The following is a 14,290-nucleotide window of genomic DNA, read 5'->3' as shown; positions in this document are numbered from 1 at the left end:
AGTGTGTACATTCAGTTGCAAAAATACTGCATGTCAAGGACCTTCAGCTTGGACATAAGCAGCTCTGACTACACCAGAACATATTGTGCTATAGACAGGCCCCACCAATCAATTGTGTCAGAAGTGTGGGGTCAGACTTATCTGTCTGGGTGTTCTTCTAGCACTCATCTGTGACAGGCCTTGTGGGCAGTCTAGACGACTGTGAGCACATAGGGACAGGAGTGGCATCCTGTCTAACTCCTGTGCCATTTTACATATCAGGCAGCTTTTACTAAGGATTTTACACTCAGGTACCAGGACAGCCACGGATATAGTGTGAGATCCTATGTATAAAAACAAAATAAACACTGGGCGGTCCTGGCACACGCCTTTAATATCAGCACTTGAGAGGCAGAGGCAGGCAGATTTCTGAGTTCAAGACCAGTCTGGTCTACAGAGTGAGTTCCAGGACAGCGAGGGCTACACAGAGAAACCTGGTCTCGAAAAACCCACAAAACAAAACAAAACAAACAAAACTCCCAGACTGCCGTAGCTTGGAAGATGAGAGAGAACTAAGGTCGATGGGTTACAAATTTGAGTTAGGTGGCACGTGTGGAGATTGGCAAGTGCTGGCTCAGCGTGTTGGACCTGACTGTCCTCCCAAGTCAGGGCATCTGCTTATAGAAACATATCTGTACAAGGAGTAAGCCAGGACCCCAGAACATGTCAGCACTGGTGAGTGCTAATATGCCAGCCATGTTGCATTTAGGACCAGTGATAGCACCTGACAATTCCTAAAGACAGGGACTTTGGCACTGATGCCACGCATGACATAGGTCCAGAAGGACAATAGTGTCTAAGGCACAAGTTAGTGACAGTTTGGAAAAAAAGAGTAGAAGCAGTCGTAAAGTCCAGGGCTGATTGCTAGCAAGGAAGAAGCAGCAGCTTATGTACCTGATAGCATTGAAGCCCTCCTGCGGCCTGTGATTAAGGCCTCCAACTGGAAGATGACAGTCCAGACAGATGCTCTTTTCCATTGGCCTGCCACACTAGAGTGAACACAGTGGTGTTTTATGCACAAGAGCTGCTGTGGAACAACCCCGTTCTGCCATAGAAAGGGACGGTTCCTATGAGTGCATATCATTCTGAGGAGTGATAGATATGGGGACAGGGTGGACACTATAAGTATGGTAACAGAAATGCAAACTTTTATGAAAAGTAGACATAAAGCTGAGTTTGAATCCCAAATTGATTGACACAGTATAGGAAAGGTTGAAGCGCACAACTCTTCACTCCTTTCTTGTACTTGTGCACTCACTCGTCTTAGGGCTGTAATATCTAACACCATAAAAAGCAGCCTTACTCACTTTCAGCCTGATTCTTATTTTAAATATATGATGGCGATTTAAAAACAATCCAACAATAACATTTCTTATTTGCAAGGGCCTCTTTAAAAAGTTAGATGGTATAGCTCTGAACTGTGTGACACATAATCCACAGCATACCAAAGCAGTCATAGACCCCCAGAGCCTGGGTCAGCCTGGGAAAGAAACCATTTTTTTGCCTCGTTCCATGGCACAGCCTGGTAGCCTGCTACTTAGCAGGCACAGTGCCTGGGGTGGCAAAAACCTGGGTAGTCCAGGATGGTGATTCCCTTCCATCTTTTCCATGGGCCAACAATGGGATGTCTTTCCCATTCAGTAGTGCCGCTAACCCCTGCTGTGTGGTCTGGAAATGCTGTTATCCCAACTAGCAGCCATCTGGGGTTCTTGACCCTGTGACAATGTCTGGAGGCATTCTAGCTCGTCCACCTGCAGTGCTGCATGGAGGAACCCTAGGCTGGAACCTTTGGGGCAGCTAGGCACTTGCTTGGATGCCCTGAATGGTCCTCAGAGCAAGTCTGTGTTTTACCAGAAGGTCAAGGTTTCGTCTTCCTGCCCACCTCTCCTCTGCACCAGGGCAGCCTCCACCTCACCAAACTCTATCCCAAACACCAAAACTCACCTCTCCTACAGAGCATGGATGGCCTCTGGGACAAGCTGTTAAAAGAACAAGACACACATGGGCTAGTGAGGGAACAGATGACCCACTGGGGCCACTCTATGCCCTCTCTGCTACTGACCAAGTCTGACAGCCCCCGCACCGCCCGAGAAGTTGGAGCTGTCAGGTAAATTGTGAGGGAGTACGTGATGTATTCGTAGTGTGGAAGGCGGATGTGCTCGGTGAAAATGTCTGAACTTTGTTTCAGAAAGCAAAGATAAATTAGATGAGTTAGATCACCAGTTCACAAACAGTGGAGTCAGCAGCATGGTAGATAGTATTTTCTACCTTTCTTTGGATTTATTATTGCTGTCTGACAAAATTTAAAATTATTTTTAAAAGATTATTTACTCAAAGCAACAGAAAAATTCACACACAGCGTTGAGCTACATGATTTTGCCTTCCAGTTCTGTATTTCAGCCTTGTCTTTATTTGAACTTCAGTGTAGTTCAGAGTCCCCTCTTTTCTCAGATGCATGTTCTAGAGTGCACAAGTGCATTGCAAAGGGCTTCCTCTGGACTCAGACATAGGAGCATAGCATGGGTCCTATAAGCCACCAAAGACAACTGTGACCCCCAAGCACAACCCAAGGTCTGTGTTCTTCTATCAGAAGAGCACAGTGCCAGCACTTACTGTACCAGAAGACATTTTCCAGGCCCTTCCATGTCCTGGCCTGAACTAGCAGGTCTTCAGGCATTGTTGGAAGAAAAGCATTCTGAAATCCCAGAAGCAGGACAGGTCATGACAAGTGAACGCACATCCATACAGTCAGAACAAAGCAAGGAGGGCATTGACTTTGCAGCCCCAGGGATGCCTATGCTGGCTAGTCCTGGCTGTGAATCTGGTTGGATCTGGAATCAACTAAGAAATAGACTGCTGGGCAGACCTATGAAGGATTCCCTTACTCAGGTCATCTGAAATGAGAATACCCACCCCATTTTCTATATTACGATGGTCCAAGGAGAGGCTCCTTGTGCTCCTTTGCCTTCCCATCCTGCTGGCAAGTTCATCTGTTGTTTGTACATTACTATTGAGTTCATCTTCCTGTTGCTCCTGCTGCTATCCATCCCTGACAGAGGGTCTCCAGGAACCCTCTAGGGGACTGAGCAGCTATGGGGTTCTCAGCCTCTCCATCATAGGGCCACCCAGACTGTATCACACACAGCTATCTGACAAATACAAATCCCCTGTCAATTGTATTCATGCCATTGGGTCTGTTCCTCTAAAGGAGCCCGACTAACACAGTGCTTACCACTGTGGGCAGACAGGTTAAAACCAGTAAGACAGATGGTTTTAACAGTTCCCAAGTAACCAGGTTTGTTTTCCATGGGGACAAAGCCCTGAAGAAGTGATCTTACCACCATGTTGTTGGGATAGAAGGCCAAGTTCCTCAGGGGCTTCAAAATTTTGTTGTGTCCACAGAGGAGGAGGATTGCCACATGGATGGACATTTCAGTCACTGTTCCCTTCAGGCTGCTGTTAGCAGACCCAGTCTTCAGCAGGGGCAGAGTATTACCCACTAGTGATTTTGCAAAGTATCTGATGTGAGGATCAGAGAGGATCTTGCTTTCCTTAATGAATTTGTTCACTGCCTCCAATTTCTGATGAGAAAAATGTTTTTAAAAACATGTTTCAAAACAACATTGTAGGGCTGGACTGAGCACTTGAGAGGTAGAGATAGAAGACTCAGGAGTTCAAGTTAAAGACTAGCCCAGACTACATGATACCCTGAAAAAAACCAAAGAGACACCACTCCCTGAACTCCGACATGGTGTGGTAATGCACACCTGTAATCCCAGGACTCAAGGCAGAGAGAAGAGGATCGCGAGTTTGAAGACAGTGGAGGCTACACATGCACAGGAAGACCTTGTCCCAAACAAAACCAGAAGAAGAGTCATGCTCTAAGGATGCTCTGTGGTAGGCACTACCCAGCATGCACACCAGTATCCCGAGCACTGACGAAAAACAAAGCGCAGTAGAATCTCATGGTTGATGCTTTAGTAGTTCAGACAGACCTTCCCTCTAGTAAGGTTTCTACCTCTATCATAGGTAGAAAATAAGATGACCAGCATAGTTGATGTTTGTGACATGGATGGGCAGAGACACACCCTGCTCTAGAGGGCTGCTCACCTTTGGTTCTGGATGGAGGCTGCCACTGCAGGAACGGTACAAAGCGGCCACCTCTGTGTACAAGGCCAACAGTAAGTAGGCTGTCTGCTGGGCTTCGGAGCCTCTGCAGGCCTGCAGAGGCAAAGACATCAAGGAAGACTGAGAGGATATGCGGTCCTTATCAGGCCCTTGCACTGAACTACATTTCCGAGGAAGGGGGAGGCATCTTCTGGCCACACTCTGGGAATCTGTGGTTCACTGTTAAGACAGCCAGCAGTTGTCCTCTCGATGACTACTTCTCTACTGTGAGAATTATTTCCTAAGCAGAGACAAAGTTCCTATTTCCTTCTTGCCAGAACAATGGTGGGGGTTCAAATGGGAAGAGAACCAAAGCAGTTTCAAGGTCAGACGTCTAAAAACCTCGACATCAGTATCAGTCAGGAGCAAGCCATAGATACACAAAGCCATAGATATATAGAGCCATAGATATACAAAGCCATAGATACACAAAGCCAGAGACGCAAAGGAATTTGTGTGTTGGTCTTGCTAGCCCTCTTCAGGTCTGAGTGAGTTTGGAGCCACTTCTCATCAGGGGCTCCGTTACAGACACTGCCTAACTCAAGTGTCATTGCACCCATTCCAGCCACCAGTTTCCTGTGAAGGCAGGAGGCCATGAAAGTCTGATTTCTAGTACAGTGTCACTTTAGGGGGCTACTCAGTTGCTCACTCCATCATTTGCTGTATGTAAGGGAAGATAAGATGCAAGGCTCCAGGTAGTGCCTCCTGGTATCAGAGAGAAGCCCAGACTCATCTTACCTTCAGAGCTTTCCCAATGTCTAGGGTGTTGCACTCGAGCACAGCTTTGGCCACTGCATCACGGACAGCCTTGTATTCATCACCGTGGACAAGGTATCGGTCCATCAGACTTACGTGGTCCTTCTGCAATTGGAGCAGTATAGGGGTTAATCACAGTGGGAATAATGAGAGACACTTTGCAAAGAACTCTAGACAGAGAAAGTACCAGATTGTCCTCAGAGACTTGGAAGGACTTCTGAGACAGAGCCCGAGGTTGGCCATCTTTGGGAGTTATTTATCTTTTCTGAGGACGGGAAGTCTAGAAAGGGCCTGTACGGATTTTATAGCTACTTGCTTTCTCCACTCACAGCACTCGATTGAGGCCAGGAGATATAAAATTTGTCACCTCCAAATCCCAGTGGTGATGATTATGATAATAATGAAGGAAGAAAATAAGGCGTTTTAGTTCCATTTGATAATCCTAGGACAGGAAGAAGTGAGTTCTGAGGACCAGGAAAGGTGCTATTTACTGAGGCCTTAAAAGCCACACTTCTCCCAATCACTGCTCTGATTTCTAAATTCCTGTTCTCTTCTACCTAGCAGGGGTAGAAAGGACACAATTGCTGGTAGGGCAGAAACATTCATTTACCTTGCCTGTATCCTGCTCAGTAAGAAATTAAGCCTACATAACTGCAAATGAATATTCCATAACCTTACAACACACACACATGTGCACGCACACACACACAAACTGATATCCATGGGTGTTATATGTGTGATGGTTAAAGTCATGCTGAAGCAGATGCAAAGGCCCATTTCCCATATGCATTGGGGCAGCAAACTGAGGCTCAGCCCTAAGTCTAGCTACAGGATGCTGCAAGCAGGACTGTAAGAAGAATACCCTTCGTGCCCAAGACCCTGTTCCTTACCTGCTGTGCAATGATTTTCCTGGGAAACACCCATTGGCATGGATGGCCCTGCCTGGAGAAGCTCTGCACGAATTCCATCCCACGCTGGCTTGAGAGTTTCCTCACCAGGTACACTCTGTGCCAATCATTGTTGATGCGTGTGCAGAACTGCTCAACATGCTTCAGGAAGCACCGCTTATCTTCAGCCAGTTCTGTGAGTTTGGAGAAAGCAGGTGAGGGACAGAGACAGACGCCTGCTGTGAAGAACCAGCTAGAGGCCTTAAGCCTGTTCTCTGTAATCCCATCGTGGAAGAATACAGAGGAAAGGGTACGTGGATGAGGACAGACTTATCCTAAGATCAGGTTTCCTCTAATTCCCAGACTTCTGAATTAGAAGATCTCCACAGAGGAGACTTGCCTGAGCCTTCCTGGAGCTCTGAGAGGAAGTCAGCAGCCAAGTCAAGGCATAGGCGGACTCTGGCCACCTCCTGCAGGTACTCCACTGAAGCAGTGTGGGCAGGCTCCTGGCCTTGAGGTCCTGGGGAATATGTCCTAAGGAAATACCCTTCCTCTCTGAGAACCTGCTTGAGATTTCTGCAGCCAGCACTTGTCTTCTGGTGTACTGAGTCCTGAGGAATGAGGGCATAGATACTAAGGCATTAGTTCACACCAGCAAGCCCCTGCCTTTGAAAATTGCCACAGAATGCCTGTGCAGAGTCATGGGAAAGGCAAGAGAACTAAAAGCTGCAGTGTGTGTGTGTTTTTTTTTTTTTTTTTTTTTTTGAATCATAGAAAACTAGCATTCCCCCCCCTTTTTTTTTAAGAATTCTTTTTTTTTTTTATTAGATATTTTCTTCATTTAAATTTTAGCATCCCTTTTTATTCAAGAGCAAGAAGATTTTTACAAACAAACTTACAAGGGAAAATGTGTAATTAATGTAAGGGTGATAGAAAGTGTCCATAGTGATGAGGTGAGGATAACCATTGCCAATTCTGTGCCATACACTGGGAAATTTTGTTTTTTTGCAGTAAGTGGCATTATAAGCATGCACCACAGCCTAAGAAATGCATCACTGGGGAACTCTGCTGTGCAGACATCAGTCACTTACAGAGCAATGATAGCCTGGACATCACTAAGTGCTGTCATTTCACAGTGGCCCCTGAAGGACAGGTAGTATTGAAACACTACCAGGCAGCTCATGAATGACTATATACCAATTGCAGAGGGTGGCCAAACAGCTCTGAAACTTTGTTTTATTTTGTTTTCAATGCACAGAGAACAGAGTGTCCCTTTTTTGTATTACAGTGGCATTCTATAGTTTTCAGAAATGATTTCACTGTATGAACTACATGGTTCAGTTCCCAAAAGAAAGACAGAACAACCATCATACCTCCAGGCAGTTGATAAAGAGCAGGTACAGTTCTGTTTTGTCTTCTGTTAGAAATGCTTTCTTCTCCAACTGGGTCAGGTAGTTCTGGATGTAATCCTTTACTTCATGGAAGCTGTGGAAAGAGACACAGTGCTCCTGGCTATGTCTCCCCCAGTGCTAGGTCTAAGCCAGGGCCTTGTATGTATCAGGCAAGTACTCTACCAGACTGCATCCCCAGCACCTGAATGTTTGACACACATGATTGGTCATTTGGAAAATCTTAGCACTATTGATACATTTTTATTATAGAATGTACTGGGGAAAAAATACCCCATATAGAGTCATTACTATCACCATGGATCTCCTCAAAAAGAATTTTAAGTCTTACAAAGTGGGATTATTTTGTGATCTAAAATTCAGATTCTCACTTAAATATTTAAACTGTATCATTGGTAGCAACTACCATAGTATTTAGCTGTGACGGGATCACTCTGTCTTTAGGAAAGTGCCAGCTGGCCCAGTTCTGTGTTCCTGCAGCTGAGTTGACCTAATTCAGGACAACTCCATGTGACTGTGAGATAACCACTAGGTTCTGCTATGCAGCTGTTGGGTCCCCACAGAATAGAGGCAATTCACCCCCTTAAGGAGTGTAGCTTATGAGAGCTGGCAGGTCACACCATTAAGGGGCGTGGCTTAGGGAGGCAAATGAGTGAAATTTGCATTGTGTACATAGAGGGGAAGGAAACCAGGACTGTGAGTGTCCCCAGCACCAGAAGGAATGCCACTGCAGATACCCAAAAGGCTGAGGGCGCCTTGATAGAATTCTAGGGAGTGTTTGGGGCTCAGAACCACATGGACACTTGGAGAGCTGCAGGTCTGGTTCAACACATCTGCCCCAGAGGACAGGGTGCATTCTACTCCTCTGACCTGACAGACGCTGCCCACATTCAAAAAACACAGGCCACCAGAGCTCCGAAGGTGGTAGACTGCAAATGCTAGACTGTAAGTCACTTCCCGATGTGTCATAAGACTGGGTGCCAGGGGCTGGGGCCAGAATCACACCCTGGTTTCTTGCTATCAGTTGCTACTGGGCCACACTCATGGGCCCATGGGGGAAACTATAAGCACACAAGCCTCACGTAAACTGGGTTTGCTTCCATAGAAAGCTTCTCCACAGATGAGCTCCCAGCTCAGAGGGGGAGGGGGCATTTTCATTAAGTGGTGATTAGGAGCATTGAGTTTCTTGGGACAAATTTGATCTTTGCTGTCAGGATATCTAATTTCTTCTTGTTGTTTCTTTGAGCAAGACTATATAACAAACCAATGACCCACAGCCCACCGTTCACGGCCGGGCATTTAAATACCCCTGAAAAGCCCCCAGAATTCCACGTCAGACAACTGCAGAAACTATTTGCAGCTGGCAAAAATCACACCCCTGCCAGAGCATGAGGCACATCATGGTCAGCTGCTGCTAGTCGGAAGCAACCTCACATCCCACACCTGGGATTAAAATGAAAACATAGTTCAATACTATTTCTGTATTTTTCAAGAAACCAAAATTCTCACTACAGACCTGTACTTGAGAAGCAGTTTTAACAGCACAGAGCGGATGACAGGAGTCTTGTCGACAACATCATCAAATGGAGACAGAGACTTTGTGTGTTCGCAATGTTCTGCAGCCAGAGAGAAGGGGACTATAGTTTCGTATCATGGTACAAAGCTGAGCCCAAATTTTGGTTTTGACCTTTATGGGAGGAAGGGAACTCACTTTGGGAAGCATCTCTCAGCAATTCCTTTTGTACGAAGAGCAAGGACAGCAGTGTGTCAATCACACTCTTCTCAGGGGGAGTGTTATCCTTGAAGCACATGGTAGAGACAAGGTCCACAAAGAAGCTGTTGCACATGTGCCGGAACTGGGCATGCTTCTCAATGGCTTTCCTTAGGAGGGAGGGAGGGAGGAGGGAACTTATGACAGAGGAATTGTAGAGTGTGTTGCCCAATACTTCCAGGCAGAGGGAAGGGATATTTGGATAGTATTTTGGTTTAAATATCAAGGTTTGTTTGACCTTGAACTCCACAATTCTACATCAGCCTCCCAATTGCTAGGTTTAAAACTCGGCTGTGTTTTTTCGTTTTGTTTTTCCATTTTGATTTTGAATCAACAAATGAGAAGAACTTAACAATGATCAGAACTGGTCTTCAGACCTCAACAATGTCAGGAATGCTGCTGGGACACTACCATTGTCTGGACCTAGAGCGTGGGCAATAAACTGGAATGGGAGTCAGGGCTGCTGAGGCTCTGTTCCTCTGTCTCCTGAAGGCTGGGCCACATCCACCTACATCATCAGGCAGAGTCTAAGGCTGTGCTCATACAGAAGAGGATGTGGGAGATGGTCCTATCAGTACTGCCCTTGTACCTGTATCTCAGCATGAGGGTGTGTGGGGACAATGAGGCAGATTTCTAGACCTCACTGGTGGGTCAGCCAGGCAGAGCTGAGCTGCAGGGTTACTGAGGTCCCTGTCCAAAAATATGAGGTAGAGTGATGAAGGAAGATACCTGATGTTGACTTGTGGACATGTACATACACGTGAATACACCCACATGAACACATACATATACATACAAAGAAGGCAATGATGGGCAGGGGTTGGGGGAGTGGCAGGGCACAGGCTGAGTCTCAGTTCCATCTACAGCACCACTCAAGCCCTCCCCACTAAAAAACGCCAAGTGACACCTACATGTTCGGTTTTCTTTCAAGGACTTTATGACTTTCTGGCTTCTCCCCTAAGTTTGCTGTCTCCATGTTGGTGCTTGTCTTACTTGGGAAAGGGGAGAGGTCCAGGCAGCCTTGCTTCTGGAAATTCTCTGAAACAACCCTTATGCCCAAGGAACGCTGACCAAAGAGTTGGCATCTCCAGAGACAACATTGGAAAAAACACAAGGAAGCTTTCTCAAGAGAAAGGATGATTTACCTGTGGTCCTGGGAAACAGTTGGTGAGAACTTGTCTGGCAAGTCAGTTAAACAGTAGGGGCACATCATTTGTCCTGGGATGAGCCAGGTTTGAATGCAACATAGACAATACACATGATCACAGGGCAGACAGACAGGATCCTGTGCATCTCCATAGCAGATGAAACATGGCTGAATACCAAACCTAGAACCCAATAAAGTGATCAATTCCAGAGGAGAAATGCTGGCTACAAGAAGCAGTTCCTTCCACCTCAAATCCAGGTAATATCAAAGTCTTAAATGACATATCTCACCTGCAGAAATTCTTGCTGACCTTGTCCTTGCACTCACAGAGTGTGCTCATCACAGCCACAAATGGCCTTCGGGTCTTGAGGTCAGAGTCCTCTTCAAGACACTGAGGGGGAAGGGCCGTGGTGAGTACTAAGGGTCCACAGCGCGGCTGCAGAGTCCGCAGGTGTCGGGGAGTGACCCAGCACCCACTGCCTCAGTGGCTGCCGACACACAGTCGCGACCACAAAAGAGCAGCACAAGGCTCTTTGGATGCTTGCCTTAAGAAGTTCCCATACAGTCAGGGGCCGGAGCAGTTAAGACCGTTGGCTATTCCTCCAGAGGATCCTGGTTTGATTCCCATTACCCACATCACATGGCAGCTCCCAGGGGATCTGATACTCTGGCCTCCCTGAATGCCAGGCATACATGCAGGCAAGACACCCAAGCAAGTTCCAGGACAGCCTAACTTACATAGTGAGTTCCAGGATAGCCAGAACTAAATAAATAGTGAGACCTTATCTCAAAAACAACAAGAACAACAGACAAACAACAATAAAAACCAAGAAGAAATTTTCTACATTTAAATGTCCTTTAAAAACAAACTTTTAAGTAGCTGCAGTGAATAAATAAATTAATGGAATAAAATAAAATAATTGGAAAAAATAAAACACTTTAAAGTATCTTTTTTTTTTCTATTTGTGTAAACTCAAGTTATCAAGCTAAGTGAAAAAAAACTTTTAAGTATGTGTTGGCTATTTTCTGAATCTTTTAACAGTGCTTATTGGACAATGCGGTGGGCCTCATGACTGTTGACCTTGGTCAGAGTCACTCAATGATGAGAGGTGGTTTTTGCAAACACACAACACAGCCTTCCTTCCCACCTTAGTGGGAGATGAGACCTGAGGCCCTTTATCTCCCCACAGATTCCTTCTGACACTTCCAGCCAGGTAGTGGGAACCAGTAAAGAGGAGACAGAAGACAAGACAAACATCCCATGGGCTGTGGTACTAGGAAAGGGCTTCCTAAGATTACTGGGTAGGAGGTGTCAACGAAAGATGACAAAGAGACAAGAACTCTGCATACTTGACTTCTAAAAGCTGGTTTGAGGCTGCTAAGGCCCATTCTGTTACTGAGTTGAGAAATGAGCATCTGTATGGCTCAAGCAGTGCACTGTGTTCATCAGAACCTGGCTTTCCTCTCAACCCCCCAACAGCACCCACCAGCACTTTAACAACTGCATGGAGCCCAGAGTTGTATTTCTCTGATGCCAATGGCCATCCCAACAGGCTTCCCTCATAGAAAGTTCCCAAGGGATGAGGACAGTGTAGGGAGAAAGGACGTGGAGCTTGTGTTGCGCTGAGTGGCTGTGGCTGTGGCTGTAGCTTCTGCAGCCGCCAGTATGCTTAGAGATGGTAGCTTTTTCTGCAGAATAGTGTCCTGTAAGGTCACTCACTTTAGGTGTGGAGGGGCAGAAGCATAGGGGTTTCCTTTGCCCTTCCTCATGGCTGTTGCTATGACCATAGTGATAGCATTTTCTCCCCCTGAGCTGAGCCACTGGGTCATTTTACAGGTCACTCTAGAGGCTAAGGGTGCTAATTTCTTCATTCCTCCCAAAGAAGTCACAGGCTGGTTAACTGCATACTGAACACTCACTGATAACCCGGGCTTGGCAATCTGAGAGGAGATGGTCAAATAGCCACCATCAAGGATGCAGTGGTCTGTCATGAATCACTGCCAGTGACCTAAACAGTAATCCACCAACCAGAGGAAACTGGCAGGGTAGGTTTCAGATCTCCACACTGCCCAGAGACAAAATCCAGTACTTACTTTGTCTAGTAAGAAGACATACTTGGTTACCAGCGGACTCAGGTCAGGAATCTGGCTCTCAGTTCCCAGAAGAACGTGTTCCACAAAGAGGGCAATGGATAAAATGCGATTCCACAGGGCTCTGTCAAGAGAGGGGAAGTTACCCAATGAGTTCTGACAGAGGAGCCTGAGATATGGGAGAGCAGAGCAGGAGCTGGGCAACAGATAGGAGGGCGCTTTCCATGTGCACACAGCACTGTGCTGCAGACAAGCCAACTGGGGGGCGCTTTCCCTGTGCACACAGCACTGTGCTGCAGACAAGCCAACTGGGGGGCACTTTCCCTGTGCACACAGCACTGTGCTGCAGACAAGCTCCCCACTCATTTACACACCAGGCTCAGGTAAAACCTGTCAACAGTTCAGTGCATACTGGTCCTGCAAGCATAGCATGGGGACTGTCTCCTGACCTTGACAACCTGCCCCTTCCCCACTTGCCATGCTTCCCCGTGGGGTCTTCTACTTTGCCTACATTGTAACAGCAGGTTTACCTCGTACCACTCCCAGGACCATTTTCTTTCTGGGTCTTTAGAATAAGAGAGATACCCAGCACTTGAGAGAGGACCCACTGTTAAGCAGGTGAATGAGGAAAATGTCACTCCTGGCCCAGAAAGGCCTGCCGCCTTCCTCAGTTGTGCCGTAGGGTTTGACAGGTTCCAGGGGTGAGCACAGGCTCCTGCTGCTCACCTGACCTCCTGGATGACAGATCTGGTCATGCTCCCACTGTCACACAAGTACCCTTCCGAACAGACAAGCTCCAGTGGCGTGGACAGATTCTTCACGAGCTGTAACCAAACCTTGGGGCTTGGCTTCAGGATGTCTCCCTTGAGCATTTCAGCACAGGCCATTGCTGCAAATGCATCCAGTGTCTGCAACAAGGAGAACTGGCATGCGACAAAGCAGGATGCTCCCCCAAGACACCCTGCATCCCAAGTCCCAGTGCGTTCTGGGGTCCAGGCTCTACTTCAACTACTGGGGTCCAACTACTACTCCATCATTTTGCAGATGTGCCCATAAAGAATCTATTTAGGACATGGCTCTGTAAGCCCTCTGCTCCCAGGATGGAATCTAAAGCTCTCGCTGAGGGCAGGTGCAGGTGGCCTTCCCCAAAGGAACACATACCATTTCACACCCAGCCAAGTTGTGCTTCTCTGCTGCTTGACTGAGACTGCTCAGAACCTGGGGGTAGATGGTCAAAATTCTGGAGAAGTTCTGTAGCCGGGTCCTGAAGTGCTGATAGGCAAGGTGCACCCAGGGCAAGGAGAGCCCTTCATCGGGTGTTCCTGAAGCCTCTTGGAGCTCACGGAGGCAGGACCACAGGGCCATCTGCAGAAACTGGAGACAAAAGAATTTCAGTACCTAATTGTGTGTGATAAAGGCACGATTTCCTATAGAAAATCATAAATATTCAAAGGTGTAGAAAAGAAAATTGGAAAATCCCCTGGCTGCTTTTTGGTGGAACTTTCTGGCACTTTCCCCTTAGGGCACCCTAAGCTGGTGTGTTGTCAACTTGACACAAACTAGAATTATCTGAAAGGAGGGAACTTCATTTGAGAAAATGCCTGCATCAAGACCCAGCAGTAGGATATTTCTTAATTAGTGACTGCTCGGAGTGGGCCCAACCCACTGTGGGCTGGTGGTCCTCAGTGCTATATATAAGCAGGCAGAGCAAAACAGTAAGTGGCGCCTCTCTGTGGCTTCTGCATCAGCTCCTGCCTCCAGGATCCTGCACAGCTTGAGTTCCTGTCCTGGTTTCCTTCAGTGATGAATAATGAGATGGAACTTAGTATCAGCCCCCATCTCAAACAACGTTGGCATTGAAGACATGCTCTGTTCACTCTTGTTTGAGAGACCTTCATCGGATGATTGACATGTCTTTGCCTCTGCCTTCACAACATTGACTCCTACCTCTTTTTTTTTTTTTTTTTTTTTTTGGCTTTTCGAGACAGGGTTTCTCTGTGTAGCCCTGGCTGTCCTGGAACTC

The 14,290-nt window shown here is 46.9% G+C and overlaps 1 protein-coding gene and 1 long non-coding RNA gene across 8 annotated transcripts in view; one reads left to right on the top strand and one right to left on the bottom strand.

Moving 5' to 3' along the window:
* Window positions 1-14,290, bottom strand: part of Rnf213 (ring finger protein 213) — a 96,252-nt gene that overhangs the window by 12,544 nt on the left and 69,418 nt on the right. For all 7 annotated transcript variants that reach the window (XM_029545940.1, XM_029545939.1, XM_029545943.1 and 4 more), the window contains 16 exons: window positions 13,429-13,641; window positions 12,994-13,175; window positions 12,271-12,391; window positions 10,467-10,567; window positions 10,175-10,357; window positions 8,970-9,139; window positions 8,775-8,874; window positions 7,223-7,334; window positions 6,250-6,460; window positions 5,853-6,043; window positions 4,945-5,067; window positions 4,150-4,260; window positions 3,378-3,620; window positions 2,653-2,734; window positions 1,984-2,018; window positions 934-1,028 (listed from right to left, as the gene is read on the bottom strand). In XM_029545940.1, the coding sequence (XP_029401800.1) occupies window positions 934-1,028; window positions 1,984-2,018; window positions 2,653-2,734; window positions 3,378-3,620; window positions 4,150-4,260; window positions 4,945-5,067; window positions 5,853-6,043; window positions 6,250-6,460; window positions 7,223-7,334; window positions 8,775-8,874; window positions 8,970-9,139; window positions 10,175-10,357; window positions 10,467-10,567; window positions 12,271-12,391; window positions 12,994-13,175; window positions 13,429-13,641 (2,273 nt within the window). The remainder of the gene's footprint in view (window positions 1-933; window positions 1,029-1,983; window positions 2,019-2,652; window positions 2,735-3,377; window positions 3,621-4,149; window positions 4,261-4,944; window positions 5,068-5,852; window positions 6,044-6,249; window positions 6,461-7,222; window positions 7,335-8,774; window positions 8,875-8,969; window positions 9,140-10,174; window positions 10,358-10,466; window positions 10,568-12,270; window positions 12,392-12,993; window positions 13,176-13,428; window positions 13,642-14,290) is intronic.
* The window catches only part of LOC115065357, a 60,526-nt gene that overhangs the window by 17,583 nt on the left and 28,653 nt on the right, over window positions 1-14,290 (top strand). Inside the window, exons 3-4 of the long non-coding RNA XR_003845140.1 lie at window positions 7,108-7,246; window positions 8,773-11,052. This is a non-coding gene — a long non-coding RNA (uncharacterized LOC115065357). The remainder of the gene's footprint in view (window positions 1-7,107; window positions 7,247-8,772; window positions 11,053-14,290) is intronic.

This window comes from Mus pahari, chromosome 14, assembly GCF_900095145.1.
Source record: "Mus pahari chromosome 14, PAHARI_EIJ_v1.1, whole genome shotgun sequence".
Lineage (NCBI taxonomy): Eukaryota > Metazoa > Chordata > Mammalia > Rodentia > Muridae > Mus > Mus pahari.
This window is presented reverse-complemented; position numbering and strand designations above follow the sequence as displayed.